Below are 25,994 nucleotides of genomic sequence, written 5' to 3' on the forward strand. Positions count from 1 at the left end.
TCACCCTTAACTTACTCAGAAACACAGACAACCAAGTTGACTTTGTTTAGCTGTTTAGGCTGCAGGCATGAGTACAGTTGGCTATTTGTTTTAGTTCTCTCATATAAGCTTACATATTAGCTTCATATTAGCTTTGATGGCACAAGTATACCATTTAAGTTTTCTAATCAAGACCACCCTAATAGAGGAAGGCATACTTTGTTTATCCGGCCGCCTACTACTAGCAAATCAGTACTGCAAAAGCCTCCACACTAGTCGGGGTGACATGCGACTCGCCTTTTCAGTGGCGGAGAACGCTGGAATTAAATATTCAAACAGCGTTCTAGAACCACGTTACAAATTGCCAAGCAGAAGACAATCGTATTTGAGCACAAGTGTGTTGCCTGCAATGTATGACAAACGAAGAAAGACAACAGTTACTGAAGGTGTGAATCATGTAGAATTGATTGCCTTAACTAGAACGATCCTCCTCAGAGCGCAGATCTCCGCCAGGCCGGGTTGTCTACCCAGGGCCCGCAAATTTGGAAGGCAGTCATAGCCATTTGGAATGGGAAAAAATCTGAACTTTTCACAGAATGTTAACACATTGGGTGCCAGCATTTTATAATAACAGATTACGTTCGGTGCCGAAATCTCACCGTTGAGCTGCGCAGCGCTGTTTACACTGTAGACCCCACGACGTGCATTCCATGAGAAAAAAAGCATGTCTCCATTTTAGCCGATGGCTAACGCCTGGAACGATAACATCGCGCACGCGAGTAACAATGGCGGAGCGATCGTGCACACAAAATGAGTCGTTTTCCCCAGCGTAAAAAGTTTCGGAGTTATAGGGGTTTTAGAGAAGGAAATAGAGCGGAAGCGGATGTGTGCCATGTTTTTTGACACGATGATGCATCTGCCTATCCTTGTCAGATTCACCGTGGGTGATCCCAAAGCTGCACCAGCCCCTCCCGTATGGGAAAAAACTAAAAAAACAAAAAGACCAAAAACACGGTTCGGACCGTGATCGGCACCAGAGCGCTACTATGTGAAAACACGGTTCAGACCGTGATCGGCACCCGATGTGTTAAGTAATCTTCTTAAAGCAGAATCTGAAAGTGTCAATGACAGTTGATAAAACCTAAAGTTTATTATTATTAATATGTTTAACGTTTTATTAGTCTACATTCTCATTTGTTGATAACCATTATTAAAAAAATCACACCCAGTGTGAAGTGAGCGGTGCTATTAATGAATTTATGATTTATTAATTTCATCATGCATCTCGGTAGCCAATCACAGCACGTCCTGCGAAGTGACGCGCTTACATTTTTTACATTATTATTAATTTCATCATGCGTCTCGCTAGCCAATCACAGCGCGTCTGCGAAGTTTGAAGTTAATCTCATCATGTGTCTCGCTAGCCAATCACAGCACGTCCTGCAAAGCTTAGCCTATGGGCGTGTTTTCCACAGCATGGTGTCACAGCGAAAGACACATTTTCACGACGGAAAGAAAAACTTTCACCAAGGGTGGGTCCTAACCTAAAAAAGGTTACTACTACTAATAATAAAATACACTAATCATACATTAAAATTGGCTTAAGGGAGGACAGGCAGGCGGTTGGACCACGCCATCACACTCATGTCAACATGACTCAGCCAAAACCATATACTAGGGAGTTCCCAGAGCAGCTACGCCCACATATGCAATCACTCAGCTCCATGTATCGCCACAAAGGGGGCCATGCCCATATATGGCCATATACGAATGACATCAGGGATCTCGATGTATGCCCATAAAAGGGACAAAGACTGACAGATAGAGATCTCCATATATGGCCATATCAGGATCGGCTGTGCAACGTAGGTGTTCGTTGACATTTTTATTGTGACGCAGAGGATATTATATCGTAATTGTTACTTACTTGTTTTTATACTGTAGGTGTTTTTATCTGGCATGTTGTTTACAGAGACAACCCCCATTACATTTCAAACATTTCTATTTTGAGTACTAGACTTGTGCCAGCCTTTTGGGGACAATGCAAGTTGGGAACGCATGCCCCACCTGGTTATGTCCATTATACCAGGGCTGTCTGTTTCCCTTTTATACCATATGGAGATTCTGTCTGTTTCTTTTAATGCCCAATTGCCCATGTTGTTCCGTGTCAGGTGTGCAAAAAAGTTGGACTCCAGAGCCAGTACTATGACATCATATTAATGACAAAAGGGTACTCTATATATGGGGATTGTTTAATTGAATAGAATGTTAGTGTTTAAGTATAATATATTTTTCTTTGTTGTCTATTAACGGATAACACAAAAAACGTTATTCTCTTCAATTTGTGTATTATTATTATCATTATTATTATTATAAAATGTTTATGGCCTATTCAAAAACATTCTAAAAGTTTACAATAGCCAATTCAAAACAATCCCAAATAAAAAGGAAGGTACAGTACAGTAAAGTGTACTGGTGTGGGACGATTTTGACAAAACTAGATTAAAAGATGTTAAAGAAAAAATGGTGCATTACAAAATATGCAGTGTAAAATTTGTATACACACGTCCACGTCTGTGATGTTAAATCATGTGATGCAATTTTCGGCACATATAAATCAAGCTTTACGGATGTAGCGTTACCTAAGACAGCGACAAAAAAGCGTTGGATAAAATGGTCAATGTGTGCAGCACGTACAGATTCTGAAAGCGCCTGCTGGCAATGCTTCCAATATGACCCCAATTATGAAGACATCACCCCAGTGTGTCTGATGTCAGCGCCAAGGAGAAGAGCGTCAGATAGGCGAGAACACATTCTTCTCCCCGCAGCAGTTAAAACAAAGCACCCATTCAGATTCAGAGTTCAGACAGCACAAACTCCATAACTAAAGTATTGAGGGGCTTAAATAGCTACACATACAATATGTAGCCCTATGCAGTCATGAAGGATTTCAGCACATGATTAAAGTGAAGCTGTGCTATCCCTTCTCATTGTTGTTTCAGGCAGCAACACTGTAATTAATTATAACAGCTAATTATAACTACCGTATAAACAGACATGATTAGGAATTGCCAAGTAAACGCAAATGCTAAGTCTGAATATGATGGTGGCAGTTCATCAACAACAAAAAAAAGCACAGTAAAGTAGATCGGCTTGGCTTCTGACACGTCGACCAGCAAAATACTGAGTCGTTCACATCCCCTAGTCATAGACTGGCCAACATGAAGCGACACTGTTATTAAGTCTTTTGTATTTGAAATGTCTCCCATCATTGAGTGACAGTCCGGGGAGGGGCGACTAATAGTTACTACTTCTGACCTTACAGAAAAAACAAGCCCAAAGTTGCGTATAATAAGTGGCAACTATGAGAGTAGTCTGTCCGGTGGTGCGCTGTGGAATATCCCTGCTGTGTCCATTACCAGCAACATGTTCTTCAGTGACTCTGGAATGGACTCTAAGAGTAGGTCGCTGGAACTAGGATGCATATATTTCACCATAAAGTCCAGGATGGTGAGCCACAGGGTAGCAAAGTTGGGCAGGGACAACAAGGGTGACAGGTGCTGCAGGAACACCTTTGACAGGAGGGTACACGCTCTCATTCTGGTCTCCTCCATACCGCCAACGTCCGCTGGGCTGATGTTGTCAAGGAGCTTGGTCAGCAGGGGGAACAGCACCTCGTTGAAGCAGGATTCCCATTCGGTAGCGTCTAGCATCTGCAGATCATGCACCAGCAGGGCTCTCTGGAGGTAGTTGAGAGCCTGCATACGGACCTGACGTCTAGAATCACAGCAAAGCCAGACGATGCCCTGCAGCAGTGGACACCAGCAGCTGGTCCATAAGGTTTGGGAGTCTGGCTCGATCCTTCTGCCTGCAGATTCAAGGTGGCAATGTTTCTCTGCCCAGGAGCTGTAGATACTAGTGGCACGAGTGTGCAATGTGTGCATCAGGTCTAGCAGTTGTGATGATACCGTGTGGTAGCTGGCTGGCTCCTCATCGTCGCTGTCAGAGCGTGAAGAACACCGGCTGGGGGCACGACTGCCACCCCACCGCGTGACTCCACATTCCTTCTCCCACCAACCTTCCTTTTTCCTGGGAGGTTTGGAAGAGTTCTTGTCACTGTCATGATAACCGCCATTACGGCTGGCTTCCACAAACATGCGAACAGCCTTGACACAAAGCTCGAAGTTATCAGGGGTGATGTGGGCAGCATCATGGACAATAAAGGACAGCGTCTCCACACACTTCATGAAGGATTTTATGTCGCGCTGGCCCAGCTCCTGACCTAGTGTTAGACTGTACTGGTTGACTAGTTGGTGGTTCATGGGAGCCTTGGTGCACGCCACTTGGCCTTGGCCCTTAGCGACGTACAGGACATCTTTAGAAACAACCAGACAACCACTGCGTTCGACATCCACGTCAGTAGTAGAGCGAGGGATCGTGGACTTGCCGTGCTCGGTGTTTACTTCAGAATCAGAGGTACAGCCCCGGTTCAGAGTCTCCAGACTCACTTCACAGGAGTGGTGGGATGACAACTCACTATCTGAACGAGCACATACATAATTGTCTGTAGTAGTGGAGGTCAGCTGGGAGGAGGCTAGAGGTTTGACCCCAGCTCCGATGCACTCCAGCAGAGAAAACAGAGTGTCCCAGTCATCTTTACAGTGGATGCTGGCAGCATTGGTCTTGAGAAGCTCGTGAAGGCCATAGGCCACCTCCCGTCTCACCCGTGACAGGATATGGGGCTTCATCGTCAGCAGGAGACGCAGTGAGAGGAGCACCTGAGACCTGATGTCTTCTTGTCGTAGCAGACAAGTGGCCAGTCTGAGCAGTCCCACCACAGCCCTCTCCACCAGGAAACAGCTCTCATGGGCACGGACGCAGAGGTGGCAGAGGTGATCCTGCACGGTCTTCCATACACAAAACACGCGGTCCCTGTTCTCCAGAACGATGCGTAGCAGCATCTCCAGGCAGAAGGCAGCATCCTCTTCATCATAGTGTTCATCGGGGCTGACAGAGGTCAGAGCCTTCATCAGTTCCTGTAGTGACTCCACCTGTAGGAATTTACTTTCTGTGATCAACTTCTCCGGGTCACATTGCCTGATGCAGAGGATGGCGGCTTGCGCGGCTTCCAGGTCCTCTGTGGAGGGTCCTGTCCGACCAGACTGCTCTGCTCCACTCAGGGTCAGCCAGTTGACAAAACTCAGCACCGCTGACTGACTGTGATGTGAGGGCATTTCCTTTCTCTTAAGAGAAATCTTTCCATTTGGTGCCACAAAGTCTTCCGCCTCAACCATGGCTTTGGGCAGCAGATCAGCTCTGAAGAGCTGCAACATGCAGTCAATGATGTTTTTCCATCCACGCCTGAGAACGTCACCGTGGCGATGGACCAGGTGGAACACAGTCTTCGCCGCTACCTGGGCCTTTCCATTACTTCCAAACACTGAAGGTAGGTTCTCCACAGACTCACCGCTGAGAGTAGTGAACTTGCAGAGGGAGATGAGCAGACTGTCAAACACGTCGCTGAGGCCATAGTGAGCAGATATCAAGGCACATTTCCTGAAACCATCGACAGACTTCTGGATAATGGTTTCCTCCAAGCTCTTGTCAAAGACATGGTAGAGGGCAGCGATGGTGGGGCCCCAGGTCACAGTGAACAGGTCATGGTCATAGCTGCCGACTGGGACATGGAGGAAGACGCCCTCTGGTGTGGCACTGCGGTGGAGGAGCACACGCCACACATAGTTGTCCTTCACCAGGCCGGTCTGCTCATCCGGCATCACAATCTCTTCATTCTTGATAGCATAGTAGATGTCTTCCAACATGTCCTGGTCAAAATCCTTGTTCCCATTCACTCCCTTCAGATTGTTCTTAAATTGCTCTGCAGTCATGGGAATGTACTGCTTGGGGACGTTGTGGTTGTGCTGATCAGTGTTCAGCATGATAACAGCATATGCCAGGACGAAAACAGCGTTGTTTGTCATGAGGGGAGAACCATTCACTTTATGCCAGTTGTCAGTGAAGGTTTCCAGGAGCCTGTCGATGACTGGAGCCTCTCCCGGCAGCCTGAACGCTTCCAAGTAGAGACGCAGGGCCTCGTCAATACGCAGCCCTTGGAAGGCGAATGTGCTGACAAAGCTGTCCAGAAGCTCCATGTTCTTGCGGTCACTGATGAACTCCCCGATCATCTTCTTGTCGAGTCGCAGGTTCTCTCGAAGCCACAGGGCCACCTGGTTGTTGTCCATGGGATTATTGAGGAGGCCTTTCTCCTGCAAAAACTGGATCCCCATTTTGGGTTTCTGGTTAAACTGCTCCGTGCCAGAGATCAGCAAATTCTTCTTGATTTTAATGTTGTTCAACTCTTGGGAATCTGGGAGACATGAAGAGAATCTTTGAGGTGTTATCAGTGCTTTCTTCCTAGCAATATCAGTCTCATCATGATCCTGTCTGCCCAGTGTCATCTTTTCAACCATCAAGTGTCTACTGGTTTGCGGACATAATACAGCACTCTCAACTTCTGTAACATTCTGCCAGATGGCATGGTACCCCAATATAGTAGTGTCTGTTGCTGTATCTTTGGTGTTATGAGTTAAACCCTCCCATTCTGCTAGTGCTACTTCTGATTGGTCCCGCAGAATGGCACTGTTGAGCACTGTGGCTTGGCAATGGGCTTCAATGCTGTCAGTCACAATCATCAGAGCATCTAGAGAGAGGAGATGCGTGGTATAGAGCTGTCCAGACACTGGAAAGGCATTCTTAGACAACAGATTGATGAGGTCCTCAAACAGGTTGGAACAGTAGAAGTCACAGTCATAGTTAACGTAGAGCTCCGTCACAAAGTTGGGGATCCTCCACAGCTGCAACAGGGCCTCCAGTGCCATCTCCTTCATCTCATAAGGCGTCTTCATGTCCTCTGATGTTATAATGTCCATCAGCTTCTTCAGGTACATCTCAAGCTGAAATTTTAGATGTACTCTCATGCCCTCAAAAAGCAGGAAGCAAACGCGCAATGAGGCTGGATAGAAATTCATGTGCTCCACGCTCAGCATCTGGAAGAGGTGTTTGCAGAGCTTATCTTTGACCAGTCCCAGGAATGACTGGTAGTTGGCGATGTGTGCAGACTCCAAGGCCACAGTCAGCAGCTGTAGGCTTATATCTATCATGGTGGGCGTGTTGTGTCGGTCGTGGGGGTTAGTCAGTGAAATGAGGAAGCGGAAGACCTCCCACAGGCACGGTAAGCTGTATGGGATGAGGGATGCTCCATCCCTCTGTGTGAACGGAACCTCCCTAGGATTCATGTAGTCCATGTCATGTACAGAACTTCCGTCCGACTGCTCTGCGACAGACTCTCTGTCCTCCAGGACTTCTGGGATAGATTCTACTGATGCTGAATGGACATGTTCTATCTGCTTGCCCTTAGACTGTGCCTTCAGCCTGGCGGTCGAGCTGCTCAGCTCCAGGTCCAACAGGTCTTCCCTGGAGGTGTCCCTGGAGCATGTGTCCAGGTCACTCTCTGTAGTGGAGGGACAGGAGATAGAGGACCCAGCGCTGTCTGAGCGTCGTCTCCAGGTGGGCGTGGAGGAGGGGGAGGGGACCCCATCAGAGAGGTTGTTGTTGCGGAGCAATGTGGGTTGAGTTTGCTCCATCTGACAAGAGGGGTACTTCACTGTGTGTTGAGGAAGCCACAGTAAGCGCCTGATCTTCTTCCCCTTGGATGACTCACTCATCCAAGCGGCACGGAACTTCTTCATGTTGGCACCCACAAAACTCTTGGTCTCCTCTTTGAACTGGGGTAGTCTGGAGAATAGTAGCTGGACCATGGCCACCAGTGTGTGCTCGGCGGACTTCCTCAAGAGCCCGCTGAGACGCATCTCAAAACAGATGCGTAAACAAGATTGCATGATCCCACAAACTGACTCATTGGACAGGTGGGCTCCAACTGGTGTCAGTAGCAATGTCCCGAGGACCTGTAGGATTTTCATAAGGACTACTTCATCGCTGGCTGAATCTGTTCCATGAAATCTGGCACGTGTGACAGCGTCCGCCATGTTCTCAATGGCCTCTGCCGCTGCCTCATGGTTGGCATCTATAAGGCCGTAGGACATAAACTTGTTGACAGAGGTGAGGGCGAGGCCTGCGATGGGTCCAGTGGTATCCGCCGACCGCAACACTTCCAGGAAGGGTCTCAGGAACACGTTGGGCTCCACATCAGACAGCACTTTTATGTTGTTGAGTATCTCTTTGAGTTGCCTGAAGCTATTAAGTAATGGGTCCTGTTCTTCATCCAATGGAGTGTGGGTATTCCATCTAGAGTTTCTCTTGATGGCACCAACTACTGCACTAATCTCACCTTTGACAATGTAGATGTTCTTTTCCACCATGCTGCTTCCTGTGCATGTTGTGAGTACCATTTCCAAGATGGCGGCAGCTAATGCTAAGCAAGCTTGACAGCTAGCAACTAGCCGACCAACAGGCGAATAAAGGCAAAGTTCAATTCACAATGATAGATTAGTTCTCAGACATCCCAGTTCATGGAAACCACTGGCTTCAAACACTGTTGATTCAATAACTCAAGAAATTATCCAAAAATGTGAGAGCATATTCAATACATCAACCAGCTGAGCTGTGAATCTGGGATTGGTGTACAAACTGACGTGGAAAAGCTCAAAGTACTTGGAGGCCAGTCAGTGATGTCAGTCATCTATGACGTCAGTGCTTATCTCTTTATTTGGGCAAATACGTTCACGACAAACAAACAGACAGACAGACAACTTCAACTTTAACACAGAACTAGGCTGATACCTGTTGGAAGGGGAGGGCTTTTTGAAGAAAAAGGTTGTCCAACAAAAATGCTGGTGAGTTGTGGCTTGCATGAATGGGAAAATATTCATTTATTTTTCAATTAATTTTAATATTATTCCAAATTTGAATTAAAATGTGTCATATGCTGAATATTATGCACCGTACAACGGGTTATGGCTTTGAAAATTAAATGTCAAACAGGTTTTCCATTTCAATTTGAATATGGTCATACAATGCACAATGGATTATTGCATGTTTGTCTTTACTCAAATAACACGTGGAAAATGATAATGCTTTTCAAATTTACATCATTTTAATATATCAGTCCCCAAAAGCTTCCATACAGCACCACGACTACAGTACATATTGCAAACTTTGAAATACACACATGCCTCTCTCTTATAACCCAATAAGAATATGAATATATTGTTCAGCCCTACAAAAAGCATGTTATCATCAAGAGCCCAAAGAGGTCTGACAATACTAAAGTGATCATTTCTTTTCCAAACACAGGCAGCAAACGCCCTTCAAGACTCACTCTCATTCCAACACTTAAATGTGAACTTTGCGAACTCACTCCTGGCAAGTAGGTGTATTTCCATTAAACAGGTGTGAGTGTGTGTGCGAGCCCATGCAAGTGTGCGTTTGTCTGAAAAGAACAGTGGAGAAAAAAAGGGAGCCAAGGTGTCAGAGTATGTTAGCAGGGACTGCAAAGTTCTTTCACACCGTAATGTAACAAGCTCTGAGGTCCCGCTTAGGTTTTACTGCTTGGCAGAAACGGCTGTTAACCCCTTTATTAGTGTCCCAGGTGCAAGCTCACTAGGGCTTTATCACCTGGGGCCAGCAAGGCCCAATGTGGGCCCGTGATCTGATCCCCCCCTAGAGGGCACGGTCGTCTGGCCCGGCTTTCACACCACCCTATCAAATGGCCATATAGTCAAAGAGCAGTCTGGGACAGCAGGGTTCTCCAGGGTTCATTTGATCCTGACACTATTAGGGCTGCAACTAGCGATCATTCTAGCGATTACTTTTTAAATTAATTGAATAATCAGGTGTATTTACATTTATTATAATTTGTATATATCAACAACAATTCTTATTTATTTGTATAATCGGCTAAATCTGTTAGTATGACTAACCACTATTTTATACTTTGTCATACATGGTGTCACAAAAAAATAGCCGATTTACAAGCTCAACACGAGTCGCCATTTTTTAAACTTTTTGAAAAAGAAAGGAGAAAAAAAGCTATTTAATTGTTTCAGAAGTGAAAAAACGAATCACGTGGGTAATCGGGATCCACATGGGAACGGCGTGGCTTGAATGTGGATCTCGTACTTCATGTGGCCAGCCTATAAGGTCAGTCGTCTGGACTATGACATGGTATCTACGACATAATGACTCCAATTTGGGAAAATGTTCAGCCCGATTCGAGGCCCATTGACTTCCATTATAAAATGTTATTACATTTTTTTTTATATAAAAGATATGTAGGTACTTCTGTGGCCTACTGGCAGTGTGCACGAGACATTTGGCACTGATCGGTCCAGCAGTTTGCGAGATTAGGTCCAGATACACACACACAGACAGACGAGACAGAGACAGACACAGACCGAACCGCTTATAGATGGCTAGACTCCTTGCAGAGCCATGCTGTAAAAAGCTTCTTTTTTTAAATTTAAATAACAGGTAGAAAAGACTAGTCACAAAGTCTTTATTTAAATTTTACTATAGCAGCGAGAGATGAGACTTACAGTACTTCTGCAACGGTGTGATTTAAACAAATTGTACTGAGCTTCTTTAGAGGTAATAATAGTGTCATGTTATGATGACCCCATAGCTACTTTAGGAATGTGGGCTGGAGATGCTCTTTTCCTCTACAATCAAGAGAAGTGGCACATGATCCCATTTCATTCCGTCGGACATTAACAAGAGGAGTTAGCAGCTTTCCTATGTTTGAAGACCTTAAGAACCCTGCTGCCTGTCGGCTCACATCAGTGTCTGGGCTGGGGCAGGATGTGAGGTTAACCATACCACTAAAACAGGCTAAATTCCAGCAGCCTGTCAGTGTAATGGGCAACTTTAAAAACCACAAAATTTGTTACCTCGACATCATGTGTATTCAGGCTAACACACGATCGTGTACCCATGGTTATGTGTACAAATCACAGGACCATTTAAAAGCCTATTAATTTATGGTTATAGCCAAACTCTTAAATTGACTACTTGTTGATGATTTTCTAATGCATAATGGGTGTTCATAAAATGGTGTTTCTGCAATAATGTAATAAATCAGATTTGTTAAGGCAAAGTGTGTGAGTGTTGAGAATGTGGAAACAGAAAATGACAGAGGAGAGGAGAGGAACAACACAAGACTGGTACAATATTTAAAGAAAAGGGGATGTTTACGTAATGTAGCTGTAACTTTGCTGACTAGTTTAGCACGGAACCTATTCCCCAGTATCCTAATATGAAACTAGCCAGGACAACTATCAAGGTGCAATGTAAGGCCAAACTCAGGGAGGTAGCACAACGGGGGTGGTGCCAAGACTCAGTCCAAATGAATGGGAAAAGGTTAGAGGGACAATCATTTGACATTCAACTTGGAACAATGAGGGTGGAAACAGAATGCGATATGGGACCATGACCCACACCGTGCAATCACATAACTTATTCTCTTCTGGTTCTAAATTTGACTAGGGCGGTACCGGTTGTCAGAGTACTTAGAACAGAAGCCAGTCTATGAAGTCAGTCATCTACTGTATGATGTCAGTACTATGATGTCAGTCAGCTCCATATTTTGGGCATATTGACACACACACACACAAAAACTCTGTGTGTGTGCGTCTGTAGTTCACGCATCTCGAGAACTGTCCGTGTCCGACCTGCCAGCATTAAACTTGGCGTCAGTCGGTCGAATAGGCGGCTGCCCAGAACCGCCGATCCGACAGATACGTATGCCCATATATGGGACCGACCGACTTCAAACTGTGTGCATATCACAGAGGACCCGAGGCTGTGACGCACCAAGCAAGAAGTCAGTCCGATTTAGCGGATCTCCCAAAAATATCAATAAAACCACACTCCCCATATATGGAGTATGCTGATGTCATAATATGACAATAGACAATAGTCTAGACATAATTGGGCAAGTCTGACACGGAACTCCATATATGGGCACATAAGGGACACAGACAGACAGATACAGAAATCTCCATATATGGGCATAAATGGGACACAGAGAGACAGACAGGTACAACAGCTATCGCATAACTGGGCAGGTATCTATATATACAATTTGAATCCTGCGCCATGTCGGTTGTCAGTATGTACGTTGTAACGTTGTATGTAGCCAGTGTGACGTAATCTGACATCACGCCAGTGTGACGTAATCTCACGACAGCATGACATCACGCATGACATCACATCCTACCTATAAATTCTAGGATGCCGTCAGATCGCACCAGTTCGACGGCTTCCATAGTGGGTTTTGGTCATTGGAGAGGTGATCCACGTCACCTCTTTCTGAAGTGGGTACTTTCAAAGCCTGCCGTGGATTTAGGAGAGCACAAAACTCTCTCTCACACTGTGAGGTGCCTGTAAGGTGGCACTGCAAAGTGAACGACGCGTCACGCTAGACGTTCGGGCGGCGTAGCGGCCCGAACTTCTAGTACAGTACATTCTTAACTTACATGGTCCCAAAGTAGGCTGTGCACCAGTCTAGTATATAATGCGGCTGAGATAAAGGAATTAATTGGTCTTGCCTTTGCACTAAATAGTGGACTGGAATCAGCAGATGCAGCACAGTTTTGTAAACATAACATGAATGCTGTCGTGCCCTGCTTGTTCTTTATAAGCCTACTGACTGAATAATGGTGGTAGGCTGATTGTCCGGCATGTTACAATTAAGCACCTTTCAATGTTAATTTACATTTTATGTGGGAGTCTAAATCGATCTTTGCATTGAATGTATATGCAGAGATTGTGTTTGCACATATACAGTAAGTAAGTGTCTGTGTGAAATTAGTAGTAGTAGGGGTGATGGGTGGGTGGTTGCATCTGGCCGTTCTCGTGCGTACTATCTGATCAAATCCTACAGGCACCGTGAGTGTGTGTGACTGGGGCTGGGTGGGATCGGTAAGGTGAAGTGAAACTCCACACTCCACTATACCTGCCCCGAGGGAGAAAATGAGGGGGTCTCCATTTTCTGCTCTACCTGCTACTTAAAAGTAAATTAGAAGAACCGTAGTGCCTCTAAGCCCTCAGACGTCTGAAGATCGCCCACCTTCCCTTTCTATCTCATGTCTCTCTCACACCAGGGTTATTATAGTTAACACTAAAACTAATACAAATGAAACTAAAACAAAGCATTTTCACAAAATAAACTAAACTGGCAAACCCGCTTTAAAAGGTAATTAAAACTAACCGAAACTGACACATATGACAAGATATGACATTATGTCAAAACGAAATAATAATACAATTAAAAACTATAATAACCTTGTCTCACACACTTTACCGGTCTTCTCCATCTTCCCAAACAATACCCTTGCTGAGCTAGCTACAGCATGTTCAGATAGTTACCACCACACACACATACAGTAGTACACAGGTTCATCCCTGCATCCCTGGCCCACATTCTGCACTCTATACCAGGGGTTCTCAACCTTTTCAGGCTGTGACCTCCTAAAATAATCATATTACCCCTGTGACCCCCCCCCCCCCCCCCCCCCCCCCAAATCATGTGGGGACCTCCCTGGGGATCCCGACCCACAGGTTGAGAACCACTGCTCTATTCAGTAGGTCAGTTTGCCCCGGTGACAAACACTAATAAATGCCTTCATGTGTTGCCCGACGATACTGGGCTACAATGAGAAACCGGCAATAGGCTCTGTGCATACCTGTAGTCCTGGGTTTCCTGGTGGCATACCTGTTTCCGGGTCAGTTTCCCAGCGCTGCGCTCGATTGGCTCGGCAACAGATTTAATCCGGAAGGACATCCGTTTCCGCGCCAATCAAGCAAAGCTATGGGAAACTGAACCAGAACCAGAAACGGGGTACTATGCCACCCTCAGGAAAGCCAGGACTACAGTTACTGTATACATACAGAGCCTATACAACTAAATATCTAACTATTCATTCCAACTTACGAAGATCAACTTGCGTGATATTTCTGCCTGGACAAACTGCACCGCAGAAAAATAATGCAAAAAGACCCACTGTAACACGCGGGAGAAAAGGGAGACGAAAAACACGATCGAGTGACGAGAACCTTGACAGAAATATCTCCGACTGTGGGAGATGTCTGGACTCAGCCTGATGCTTTAATGTCTGCAGATGTCATGTCAAGCAAATCCACGGCCCCACATAATCATAGTGTTCAACACGGACCGCAAGGAAGCTCCAGACTCATGACTCGTGTGTGTGTGAGTGAGCCCAGGGTCAGTTTCTTCCAACAACACAGTCTGTCTTTTGTGCTCACACAAAAACAACCTGAGTAATTTAGCCCCCCCCCCCCCCAGAGTGTGAAGATGGACACAAAAGGGTCAATCTTTACACTCTCAAGAGTTAAATGAACCACTTTCTTCAACCTGGCATCCCTAAAATTGTGAAAATAGCTGGTCTACAAGCTCACGTGTTACATTGTGCAAGTATGCAAGACCTGAAGCCGATTCTATTTCTTCTAAATCCCAACAGTTTTCTGAAAAACGTATGTTCAGTGGTGCTCAAACCTTTTCATGTCAAGGACCCCCAAAATTATATGTATTTGGCCGTCGACCCCCGTCTCAAAATATTTTGTTCCAGGGACCCCCAGAAGCAAAGATTTGAGTAAAAGAATGTTGCTTTAGAATAATATATATATTCAAAGATTTGCACACATTTTTAAGATTTTTCAAAAATAGCAGATCTCTAGCTTGTATATCTGCTATTTCTGAATAGCAAAGGTGTAAAATAATGCTTTTTAGCTCAAATCAAAAAGTGACACAGACGCGTTCCAGGTCTTAATGGGTTAAGTTGATAAAGGTAGGGCAACAGATAATGGAAAAAAATAAGATCATTTAAAAAGTGACCCTAAAAGCACCATGTTCTGCCAGAACATGGTACAATATTGGCCTGTAAATGAACATTGTAAATTGGCATTTAAAATATACCGGTATTTGCAATGCTGTGAGTGGAAGCCTTTGTAAAAGGTTCAATTAAATGTGTATTGATGATGTAAGTATCCTTGTATTTGTTGATAGGGAGTTTAGTTTACCATGTTTTCACTTCCTCCACTCCAGTCCTGACCCATCACAAAACTGCTCAACTGAATGTAGGGCAGATGTAGCAGATAAACACCCTTTTCCAACATTTATAAAACAAATTTCTCGTTTATGACTAATTCTAGTTTTCCCCACATTATTTGAATATCCAGCATTTAGAATGATCTGTTGCCCTGCCTTTTAACACTCAGGATTTTTGCTGTGCACACGCATGTCAGGTCTTTTTTTTTAAAGGCTATATTGGATGTGTTTCTCGCCTCAGTTTAACATTGGGCTGTGGGTGACTCTCCATGCCTTCTTGTGAGCGTAAACTCCGTCCGTCGGAAAACATTTCGCCCAACTCTGAGCATAATTGTGGTGGAAGGAAAATTGGTTCCAGGTTTGAAGATGTGAGAGGAAACATGGTTCTAAACGAGACAAAAGTATGCGGTGCATGTCCCATAACCCAAGCACCCCTCCAATCACTTACAATTGATTATGTTTGCCATCTTTCAAAACAAAACCTCGTCTAAGCTTTTTCCAGGCTACAGGGCTGTGCTGACACTGATTACATTTTCACCTCATTATGTCCCATATACACTGGTTTATACACTTTGAAGCTTCAAAGGGAGAGAGGAAAAAAGGACTTGTTGTAACGAACAATGAACTCAAATTAAGTGATTTCCCTCGACTGTTAGTTGAAAGACTGCAAGCTATCATGGGCGTGCATGTACTGTATATGCACAGGAGTATGTGTGCAACGTTTATTTGTATTTTTTTTAAAGAGGAAGAGCATCACTCCACATGTATTATAATAATACCAAGGAATCTAGGAAGGAGTGTGTCCTAACAGGCTGCTATTCTCAGAGAACTCCTCCCTTGTTACTTAAACAGGAAGGGACGCATTTGACCCTGAGTGAGCTCTGTATGTTGTGAGGCGAGGTTGTGGGAAGGGTTCTGCCTAAGTTCACCTCTCAGCAGCAGGAGGGTCCGATCCCAAAGCCTGATACTAGAGAGGGCCACACATGACGGGGACCGGGCCCTGGAGAGACAGCATCACAGAGGGCCTTAAGCCATTAAGAACGGGAACGTGTCTGTGTCATTTTTAGATTTTAGTTATAGCCATTATTCTATACTTTGGCTATTCAAAAAAAGCAGATCTATGAGCTTGTAGATCTGCTATTCATGAATAATCATGAAAATGTGTGCAAATCTTATATATATATATTTTTTTTTCCAACTTACGTTTGGGTTAAAAACGTTTACGTTTAGTGAACATTTGTAACTCGAATCTTTGCTTCTGGGGGGTCCCTGGAACAACATATTTTGATGGGGATCGGCGGCCAAAAACAAATAATTTTGTGGGTCCTTGAAAAGGTTTGAGCACCACTGATATAGCAACAATAGTTTTTCAGAAAAATTAAGACATTTGTTGAGACATTTGACACATGTTACATATGTTCGCTTAAAAAAACATATATTCAAAGATTTGCACACATTTTCCAAGGGTTTTCAAATAAAATTGCAGATCTACAAGCTCGTAGCGCGGCACTCGGTGCCGCGCTATGAGCTTGTATATCTGCTTTTTTTTAATAGCCCAAAGAAGAAAAAAAAATGACACAGATGCGTTCCCGGTCTTAATGGGTTAAAGAGTCGGCTGCTGCCCAGATCGGATGTTTGTGGAGGTTCTAGGTTATAAGGGCTCGATGCAGGGAGTGTGCTTTGTGTGTGTTGGGATAGGGTGGAGGCAGGGGGGGGGGAGATTATACATACAGCTCTCTAACATGATCATTTAGTGGGGCTCTGTTCAAATGAGCGCTGATGCAGGCAGGGGTCCTGCGTAATAAGGGAAGTGCGGTAATGACTTGAGGGCTGGTACACATTAGAGGATATTAAAAGAGCCATTTTAATCACTCAGGCTGCAAACCGGACCTCTCTGTGAGAGGGGGGCGGGGGGGGGGGCTAATAGCCGAAATGGATATGTTTCATTTGCACTGATTGAGATGATGAATGGACTTCTCTCTAAAATCACTCCCAGGCATTAGCCGTAGCCATGTTCAATAGCTTGTTTTAGGTAATAACATAATGTACATGTATCTTTAAAAAAAAAAAAAAAAAAAAAAAAAAATATATATATATATATATATATATATATATATATATATATATATATATATATATATATATATATAAAGATGATCTTACGATAGCACACACACAATGAAGGGAGAGAGGGAAAGAGGGCAGAGAGACGGAATGACATGCGACACAAATCTCGAGTTGGAATCAAACCCATGACATCGCGATTATACGGCGTGCAACTGGTTTGCATTTTCTATATTTCTCGACCTACTTAAAATTTTATAACAAATCAAATGTTAAAATGGTAAACATGTGGCGCCAAACAGACACGAGAGGGAGGATTTTTTGATGACAAAGAAGGAATATAAACCAAACCAAGTTTGTCATCACTTGTGCAATTACGGCAGTATGTCAAGTAAGCCAAATTTACTGTGTCAAAGCATAATTTCTGTTTTGGTTCCTTATTCTCTTTTATAACACTGAAAACACAGACAGATATTATGTGTTATACGGCAAGCCTAGTGACAGAGTGAACTCAACTGTTGTTGAAAACACTCCCACACACACTCGAGGAGTGCCAAAATCCTAACTAACGAGTGGTGTGTATCTGGCCCTTGACGTTCTCTTAGCGCTAAAACGCTCATTTAACCCATTCAATCCGGGAACGCATCGGAGTCATTTTAGATTTTAGCTATAGCCATTATTTTATACTTTGACTATTCAAAAATAGCAGATATACAAGCCTGTAGATCTGCTATTTTTTTTTTATCATGAAAAGTTGTGCAAATCTTTGAATATATATATTTTTAAAACGAACATTTGTAACTCAAATCTTTGCTTCTGGGGGTGCCTGGAACAAAATATTTAGCGGTGGGAGTCCGCGACCAAAAACATATAATTTTGACATGAAAAAGTTAGAGAACCACTGATATTATAGAAACATACGGTTTTCAGAAAACTGTTAGGATTTAGAAGACATGTCAGGTGTTAAGAAGCGGCTTGCTAGCTCCTCATGCATTGAAGGAGGCATGAGCTCAGTTCTGGGCTCTCCCTAGGCTGGCAGAGGGAGAGTAGCGCCTAGGATTACATAGGCAATTGGCACTGGGTGAAAAAAACGTGTTAAAACGTTTTTTGAGAAAGGATTTAAAAGACATTTGTAGACGCGTTCCCGGATTGAATGAGTTAAAGTGAGATCCAGCAGAGAACGGAGTGAAAGTGCATCGAGGTTCCAGTGTGTGGGAGAGGCAGGCTTGCCCCTTCAGCATGGAGCTGAGTAACGGCAGTGGGATCTGAGCCATCGCTCATCAGCAGCCTTGGTAGGATTGCAGACCCTGTGCCAGCTCCTTTGCCCCAACCATCATCAACCCCACTGCCTCGGCCCCTGTCAGCCAGCCTGGCCCTCTCCTCCACTGCACAGTGATGGATCAGTGCGTATTTAGCCGAGCCTGGGGCAGATGTTACAGTAAAAAAAAAATGCAGTACACTACAGGCTGGTGCCTCCAACCGCGGCTGTAATCTGGTTAGGAATGGCAGCGGGGTAAGCATGCGTGTGCTAATGCCAAGAGACGTACCACACTGTGGGTGGGCCGTCTCGCATCCTGCAGGGCAATTCCTGCCCTGCTTTAACGGGAACAGATAAGTGGTACTGTGGCATACTGCAGTAGAAGGAGGGAGGGAAGGGAAGGGAAGGGAAGGGAAGAGAAGAGGAGGGCAGGACCCAAAATGCTAGGCGGCCGTGTGGCTCGTCACGACCTGAGGTGCTTATAGGGCTTTTTTTTTCTGCAGACTCATCCTCCTTTCTCACCACCCAATAAAGAAACTAGACTGAATCTAAACCTAGTATATATGTGGCTTGCTGGACCATGTATGAAAGAAATGCTGGTGGGCTTTGAAATGTGCATTCGTTAAGTGCCTGTGTAAGTAGCTCCCTCTCACTCTCTCTCTCACACACACACTCGCTAAATCTCTATTTGCCTATCTCTCAGGCATGTGGGGTCAAAGTGGGGTCCGGGAACCACCAGGGGTCCTCGAGGGGCTTCCAGGGGGTCCCCAGACAAATGATGGATAGTAATAGGGACCAAATGGACCCTTATGTGGTTGTAACTCTGAGAGTTATGGTGGTCCGTGATCTAATACAGGGGTTCTCAAAGTGGGGTCCGGGGACCCCCCAAGGCCCTATCTCCATCAGCTATTTCTCACAAAAACATGCAGTAATCCTCTCCCCCTGGTCAGCCGGGGCGCCTGATGGAGGGGAAAGGAACTGATCGGAATAACATGTTCCTTCCACGCGCTACGTCCAACCGGGGAAACTCCCCCCTGTCAGGTGATAAGAAGGTCAGTTGGCTCTCATGCATTGAAGGAGGCATCTGGGCTCCCTAGGCTGGCAGAGGGAGTGTAGCGACCAGGATTACTTAGACAATTGGCACTGGGTGAAAAATGGTTGCAAAATCGTGGGATAAAAAAAAGAAAAAATTGAAAGAAAGAAAGATTGAGATAAACAGTAGGAAAGCCAAAACGAGACGAGTTGCAATATGGCACAGTCATAAAAACACTCACTGCAAAAAGTGTACAGTCAAGACGGTCGCAAAACTAATTACCTTCTCGATTTCAAAAGCTTTAGCCGTTATGGCCTTGGCTCTGCGGGCCTTTAAGTCTTCCTCGGGTGTCAGCTTGGGCTCCGTGCTGCCCACCACCATCACCACGTCGTTCTCTGGTTCTTTTACAGATGCGGGGAGTTCCTCCTAGACGGGCCAAAAGGTTAAAGTTCAAGGGTCAAGAGAGCTCAGGTCACTTGGTTTAGAAATGGGCTCTGATTTCAAAGTCTGCAGCAGACAGTAAACATTAAAGCTCTGACCTGTATACATTTCACCAGTGGTGGAAAGTAACTAAGTACATTTACTTAAGAACTATACTTTTTTTCAGTTATTTGTACTTTGCTGGAGTATTCCAATTTTCAATACTTTTACTTCTACTCCATTACATCTCAGAGGCAAATATTGTACTTTTACTCCACTACAATTATTTGACTTGATTATTTGACTACTAATTACTCTTTCGTTTTTGACTATTACTACAAAACATACATTAACCACATCAGCCCTATATACATTTCTGCCATTTGAAATGAGCCGATCTACAAGCTCACAATGCGTCGGATGCGACGCATTGTGAGCTTGTAGATCGCCGACGCATTTTATACATTTGAAAACTTGTGAAATGGGACATTCTGCATAATGAGTACTTTCTACTTTTTGCTTTAAATATATTTTGATACCAATACTTTTGTACTTTTACTCAAGTCAATTTTGAATTCCGGACATTTACTGTAACAGAGTATTTCTACATTGCAGTATTGATACTTTAAGTAAAACATGCAAGTATTTTTTCCACCACTGAATTTCACATCAAAGCTGAGCAATGGTGCAACAAGTACTCTGTTACAAGTAAAAGTCCTGTATTGAAAAGTTGACTTGAGTAAAAGTACAAATGTATTGGCATCAAAATCGAAATTACACAATAAAATGTCATCAACAAATACAGTACAAACACTATGGGCCCTATCTTGCGCGCCGCCGTACCACTTATCGCTAAACATTTTTTCCATTTTTTACTATTTTGAAAAATATTTTAAAATTGTTCGAATAGCCGATCTACAAGCTCACAACGTGTCGATGTAGATTGGCTAGTTTAACTATTTTGAAATGTTTTTTAAAGATAGTAAAAAATGGCTAATATTTCAGTCACACTTGGTCAATATGAATTAAGTGGGCTGTAATGCACATAAAGTGCGACTGCTTGGGCCAATCACCCACCCAGGCGTAAGAACAAAGATTACAGAATCTGAAAGCAGAAGTAACCGTTCCCACTTGAGAGACGGAGACGGAGAGCTCTGGTGAACGCCCTATGCCCCTCAACGGAGTAAAGAGGATTAAGTAAGTCAATGCACATAAAGATCTAAACACACTGTATGTGTTTCGGGTAGAAAATAAAAGACTCGAGAACAACCGGTGCTTATACGGTATGGCAGGGGTCTTCAACAGGGAGTCCGGGACCCTTAGGGGGTCCTCAGAGTCACTACAGGGGGTCCGTTGCCATTTAAAGTACTAATAGGAGGTATAGTGTGTGGGCTCTATTTCTTTCTAGGCAATAAAATCATGAACAATTATTTATGATGAATTCCATTTGCCATGTCTAGGAAATACGTCATAATCAGTAAGGGTTGCTTTTATGAACTCACAGTTGCGATACTAAGCGGAAATAGCCGATCTACTACTGTACAAGCTCACAACATGGCGTACTCCAAAGTGTTGTGAGCTTGTAGATCAGCTATTTTCGCTACCATTAAGACCGGGAATGCATCTGTGTCATTTTAAGATTTCTTTGGCTATTCAAAAATAGTAGATATAAAGCTCATAGTGTGGCACCGAGTGCCGCACTATGAGCTTGATTTTTTTTCATTGTGGAAAATGTGTGCAAATCTTTGAATATATATATAGATGTTTTAAGCGAACTCTGATCTGTGCTTCTGGGGGGTCCCTGGAACAACATATTTTGAGATGGGGGTCCGCGGCCAAGCACATTTTGGGTGGTCCTTGACATGAAAAAGTTGGAGCACCGCTGATATAGCAACATACTGTTAGGGTTTAGAAAGCATTTTTTTATATGTATTTGGCCCCCCATCTGAAAATGTTTTGTTCCAGGGACACCCCCCAAGAAGCAAAGATTTGAGTTACAAATGTTTGCTTTAAAAAATATATATATATTCAAAGATTTGCATAAAATGTTTTTAAAAATATTTTGTAACCCATCTTTTCACTCAGTGCCAATGCCTAAGCTGTAATCCTGGGCCCTACTCTCCCTCTGCCAGCCTGGGGAGAGTCCCGAACTGAGCTCATCCTTCCTTCAATGCATGAGGAGTGAGCAGGCCGCTTCTTAGCACCTGACAGGGACGGGGAGTTTATGCTATATCTGCCATTTATGAATCTTAAATCTTAAAATGACACAGATGCGTTCCGGCCGGATTGAACGGGTTCAGAAAGAAGAACCTGGTTCTCACCTGAACGGCCATTGAGCTGCGAGGTGGAGACCCGGCAGCTGAACCACTGGGAGGAGGAGTATGACTAGCTGACACTCTGGGGTTTTCTGTACAGAGAGAGAGAGTCACACACAACATTTAGTAAAACCAACAGAACAATCACTCACAGATGTTTATGGTGAACAGAGGCATTTTGAACAAGGGGAAACTTCTTCTTTTTTTCTTTTTTTTTTAACCCATTAAGACCTGAGGCCGATTCCACAAATAAATACCCTTATAAATCAGTGGTTCTCATACTTTTTCATGCCAAGGAGGACCCCCAAAATGGATACATATTAGCCAGCGGACCCCCCCATCTGAAAATGTTTTGTGTTAAACAAGATTTGCGTTAAACAATTCTAAATTATTCAAAACACTTTCAAGATTTTTCCTAAATGTTCAAAAATAGCAGATGTACAAGCTCGCGGAGCGGCACGAAGTGACACGCTGTGAGCTGGTAGATCTGTTATTTTTGAGAACCACTGTTCTAAACCACGGGTCTTCAACAGGGGGTCCAGGATCCCTAGGGGGTCCTCAGAGTTACTACAGGGGGGTCGCCAAATCTTTGTGTGATATGATTATTATTATTTTTTTTTTTTACATTAACCACTTGAACCCAAACATCCCTTTTCTGAGGAGAACTTTAGCCAAAAATAGCTATTTTTGGCAAAGAGGTATAGGTGTAGAGGGAAAAAACAGCAAAAAGAGTTTCATCTGAAATGAAAGGGGGGGGGTCCCTGCTTCATCTCTCAGCTAGGGGGTCCTTGGCCTGACAAACGTTGAAGACCCCTGTTCTAAATCCTAAGAGATTTCTGGAAAACTAACTTATGTTGCTATATACATAGCTAAAATCTAAAATGACACAAGACGCTTTCCCGGTTTTAATGGGTTAAAGAGAGTGCAATCCTAATAAAGAACACATCAGTGCCGCTCGCCCACGGCATTGTTTTATTTTAGTGTGTCCTATAGGAAAAACACATTAAGGAACAATCAGTTATTATCTGCTGGGAGCCACCAAGCAATTATTTACTTGCCCGCTTGTACAGTGAACAATGGAAGAGGACAAGATGCTATATGAGGCTGTTGTTGAAGAGTATAAATTGCTTTTTTTTTAAGTTTACTCGTTCACTGGAGTCTTCCCTACCGCACAATGGTGGTCGAGACGTTCAGCTGTGACTAAATTGAAGTACTGTACTCTGCTGGCTCCGATATGTCTATAAAAAAAAAACAAATATTGCAAGGCTGCAGATGTTTGTTTTTATTTAAAGGGGATCTCCCATGGTGATGAGCCTGAACTGAGCCAAGGTGGAATTAAAAACACTTGTGGAGTTGTGATTTTGTTTTTTAACCAATAATAGTGCTGTCAGGTTGTGAGAGACACCCCAGTGGAACTTTCCACAGCCAAAATGTGTGGTACAATTGTATACAATCTTAGATTAAAACACATAATTCAAATCCAGGCCAGATGAAGACATCAACTTGAACATCGTGAACACTTGGCACCTCACACCTGGCCCACTCACTGGCAGTGGTGTAAAGTAACTAAGTACATTTACTCAAGTACTGTACTAAAGGACAATGTTGAGGTACTTTTACTTTACTGGAGTATTTCCAATTGTCCACACTTTTACTCCACTACATCTTAGAGGCAAATATTGTACTTTTACTCCACTACAATTATTTGAAGGTTTTTGTTACTAGTTACTTTGCAGATATACATTTTATTTACATTATAAAACATACACTTACCACTTTAGCTCTATTTTATACCTTGGCTATTTTAAAATAGCCGATCTACAAGCTCACAACACGTCGCAGCTTGTAGATCTGCTATTTTCAATTTTTTCTGACTTTTGGTCCTTGAAGTACATTTTGATACCAATACTTTTGTACTTTTACTCAAGTAAATTTAGAATTCCGGACTTTTACTTGTAACAGAGTACTTCTACACTGCAGTATTGATACTTTTATTTAAGTAAAACATTTGAGTACTTTTTCCACCACTGCTCATTGGCAGGCCTTGAGTCAAGAGCGCAAACTTTTCTCTTATTATTAACATGAAGAAAAGCTGTTTGTTTGTTTGCCTGGTAAAGAAAATCTGATCAAATATACATGCACGGTATATTCACTACAATGCTTGCCAGGCTGCCAACTAAACGCACCGAATCTGTGGCGAAATACCAAGATGCGTAATTCAAATGATTAATGGAAAATTTGCTGCAGCAGATGGTCATGAATTGCAAATCAATGATGAGCAGAGAACCGTGAAAACCCATGAAAGATTATAACGAACAGACATTTATAGCTCATGCGATACAGGGGTCCATATTAAAACCCAATGTGTAATGAAGCTAGAAAAATGGAGATCTGCCTGACTGCTGATAGCTTTAAGAAGACAATTGTCTATTTTAGTTTATGGGCTTTGTTCTATTAAACGAATATTTTATGATTCAAGTGCTTCCTAACACATAATACAGCATGTGGGCAAGTTGGCATTGGCAACATGCTTGCACGCGCACGCGCACACACACACACACACACACACACACACACACACACACACACACACACACACACACACACACACACACACACACACACACACACACACACACACACACACACACACACACACACACACACACACACACACACACACACACACACACATCTGAGGCTAGTCACACACATACACACACATACATCTGAGGCTAGTCAATCTGAGGTAGAACTGCAAACAGACAGCTGTTCAATAGGACAAACACAGTCTGCATTCTTTTCTTATCGGGCACATGGGGCATGCTGTGCTGCCAGTTTGTTTGCCACTGAGCCATGACGGATGGACTGCTCCAAATGCCTCCTGTACTTCCACAATTGTCAGGTTTCTTAACAGGGGTTTTAAAAAGGACATATGGCAGCCATGAACGATTATTAATTAGATAACATTTCATCCTGTTGAAAAAACCCATATACTATCCAAACCCTATTATACGTTGTCCACCGTAGTTTAGTATAGACCCCTCAGGGGTCTATACTTCTCTCCTTTTTCCCTCTACACCACATGCCCTATCTTGCCTTACCCCTTATGCCTAAACTTTATTTTTTACTTTTTTTAATAGTTCAAATAGCCGATTTATCGGCTATTTTCACTATTTTTTCACTATTTTTTTCAAAATAGTAAAAATTATCAAAATAGTTCAGGCATGAGGCTAAAGATAGGGCACCACATCTCTTTGCAGAAAATAACCACATCTCTTTGCAGAAAATAACCAATCTACAAGCTCACAATGCGTCGCAAGCCTGCAGATCTGCTATTTTCACCTATTATGACATGCTCAGAATAGGGACGGTTTGGTTCATGTCAATAGTACATCTAGGTTTTTAGATAAGATATTGTAAATTTATGGTTATAAACATTCTGGGGGGGGGGGGGGGCAATCCCATGTGTAAGTGTAGTGTGTATTCTTTATCATCATCATTACCAGTTCTGTGTAGTTTGTGTTGGACTAATTCGTGTCCCAGATGGAGTAGCGGGACTCCGCTTTCTCAACATTTAATTGCGTCTTCACAGGGAGTTAGTTTACAAAACATAAACATGTTTATGCAACTTAGAAAATAAGCCACTTTAACACAGAAACATGTCACAACATGTACAATTCAACCTATTAATAGAGGATCAGACTCGGATCAGTCCCCACTAAAAGAGCTAATGCGGAGATGCAGGCACGCAATCCACCAATTTGACTAATTAACTAGCAGTGGTTAGCTAGAACAGAACCTTTTCAGGCCGTGACTCTCCAAAATAATCATATTTAAACT

General features: G+C 43.5%; 2 protein-coding genes across 4 annotated transcripts in view; both read right to left on the reverse strand.

Moving 5' to 3' along the window:
- Positions 1-25,994, reverse strand: part of LOC311047426 (uncharacterized protein) — a 47,576-nt gene that overhangs the window by 2,633 nt on the left and 18,949 nt on the right. For all 3 annotated transcript variants that reach the window (XM_084060137.1, XM_084060136.1, XM_084060135.1), the window contains 2 exons: positions 22,158-22,243; positions 19,699-19,842 (listed from right to left, as the gene is read on the reverse strand). In XM_084060137.1, coding sequence (XP_083916263.1) covers positions 19,699-19,842; positions 22,158-22,243 — 230 coding nt within the window. The remainder of the gene's footprint in view (positions 1-19,698; positions 19,843-22,157; positions 22,244-25,994) is intronic.
- LOC311047862 (Golgi-specific brefeldin A-resistance guanine nucleotide exchange factor 1-like) lies at positions 3,342-8,357 on the reverse strand (the record flags this gene model as incomplete). Its single annotated transcript, XM_084060811.1, has 2 exons — positions 3,342-6,393; positions 6,523-8,357. 2 exons carry the CDS (start codon positions 8,355-8,357, stop codon positions 3,342-3,344), a joined length of 4,887 nt encoding a protein of 1,628 aa, XP_083916937.1.

Source organism: Gymnoscopelus microlampas (assembly GCF_963454915.1).
Source record: "Gymnoscopelus microlampas genome assembly, chromosome: 6".
In the NCBI taxonomy this organism is placed as follows: Eukaryota; Metazoa; Chordata; class Actinopteri; order Myctophiformes; family Myctophidae; genus Gymnoscopelus; species Gymnoscopelus microlampas.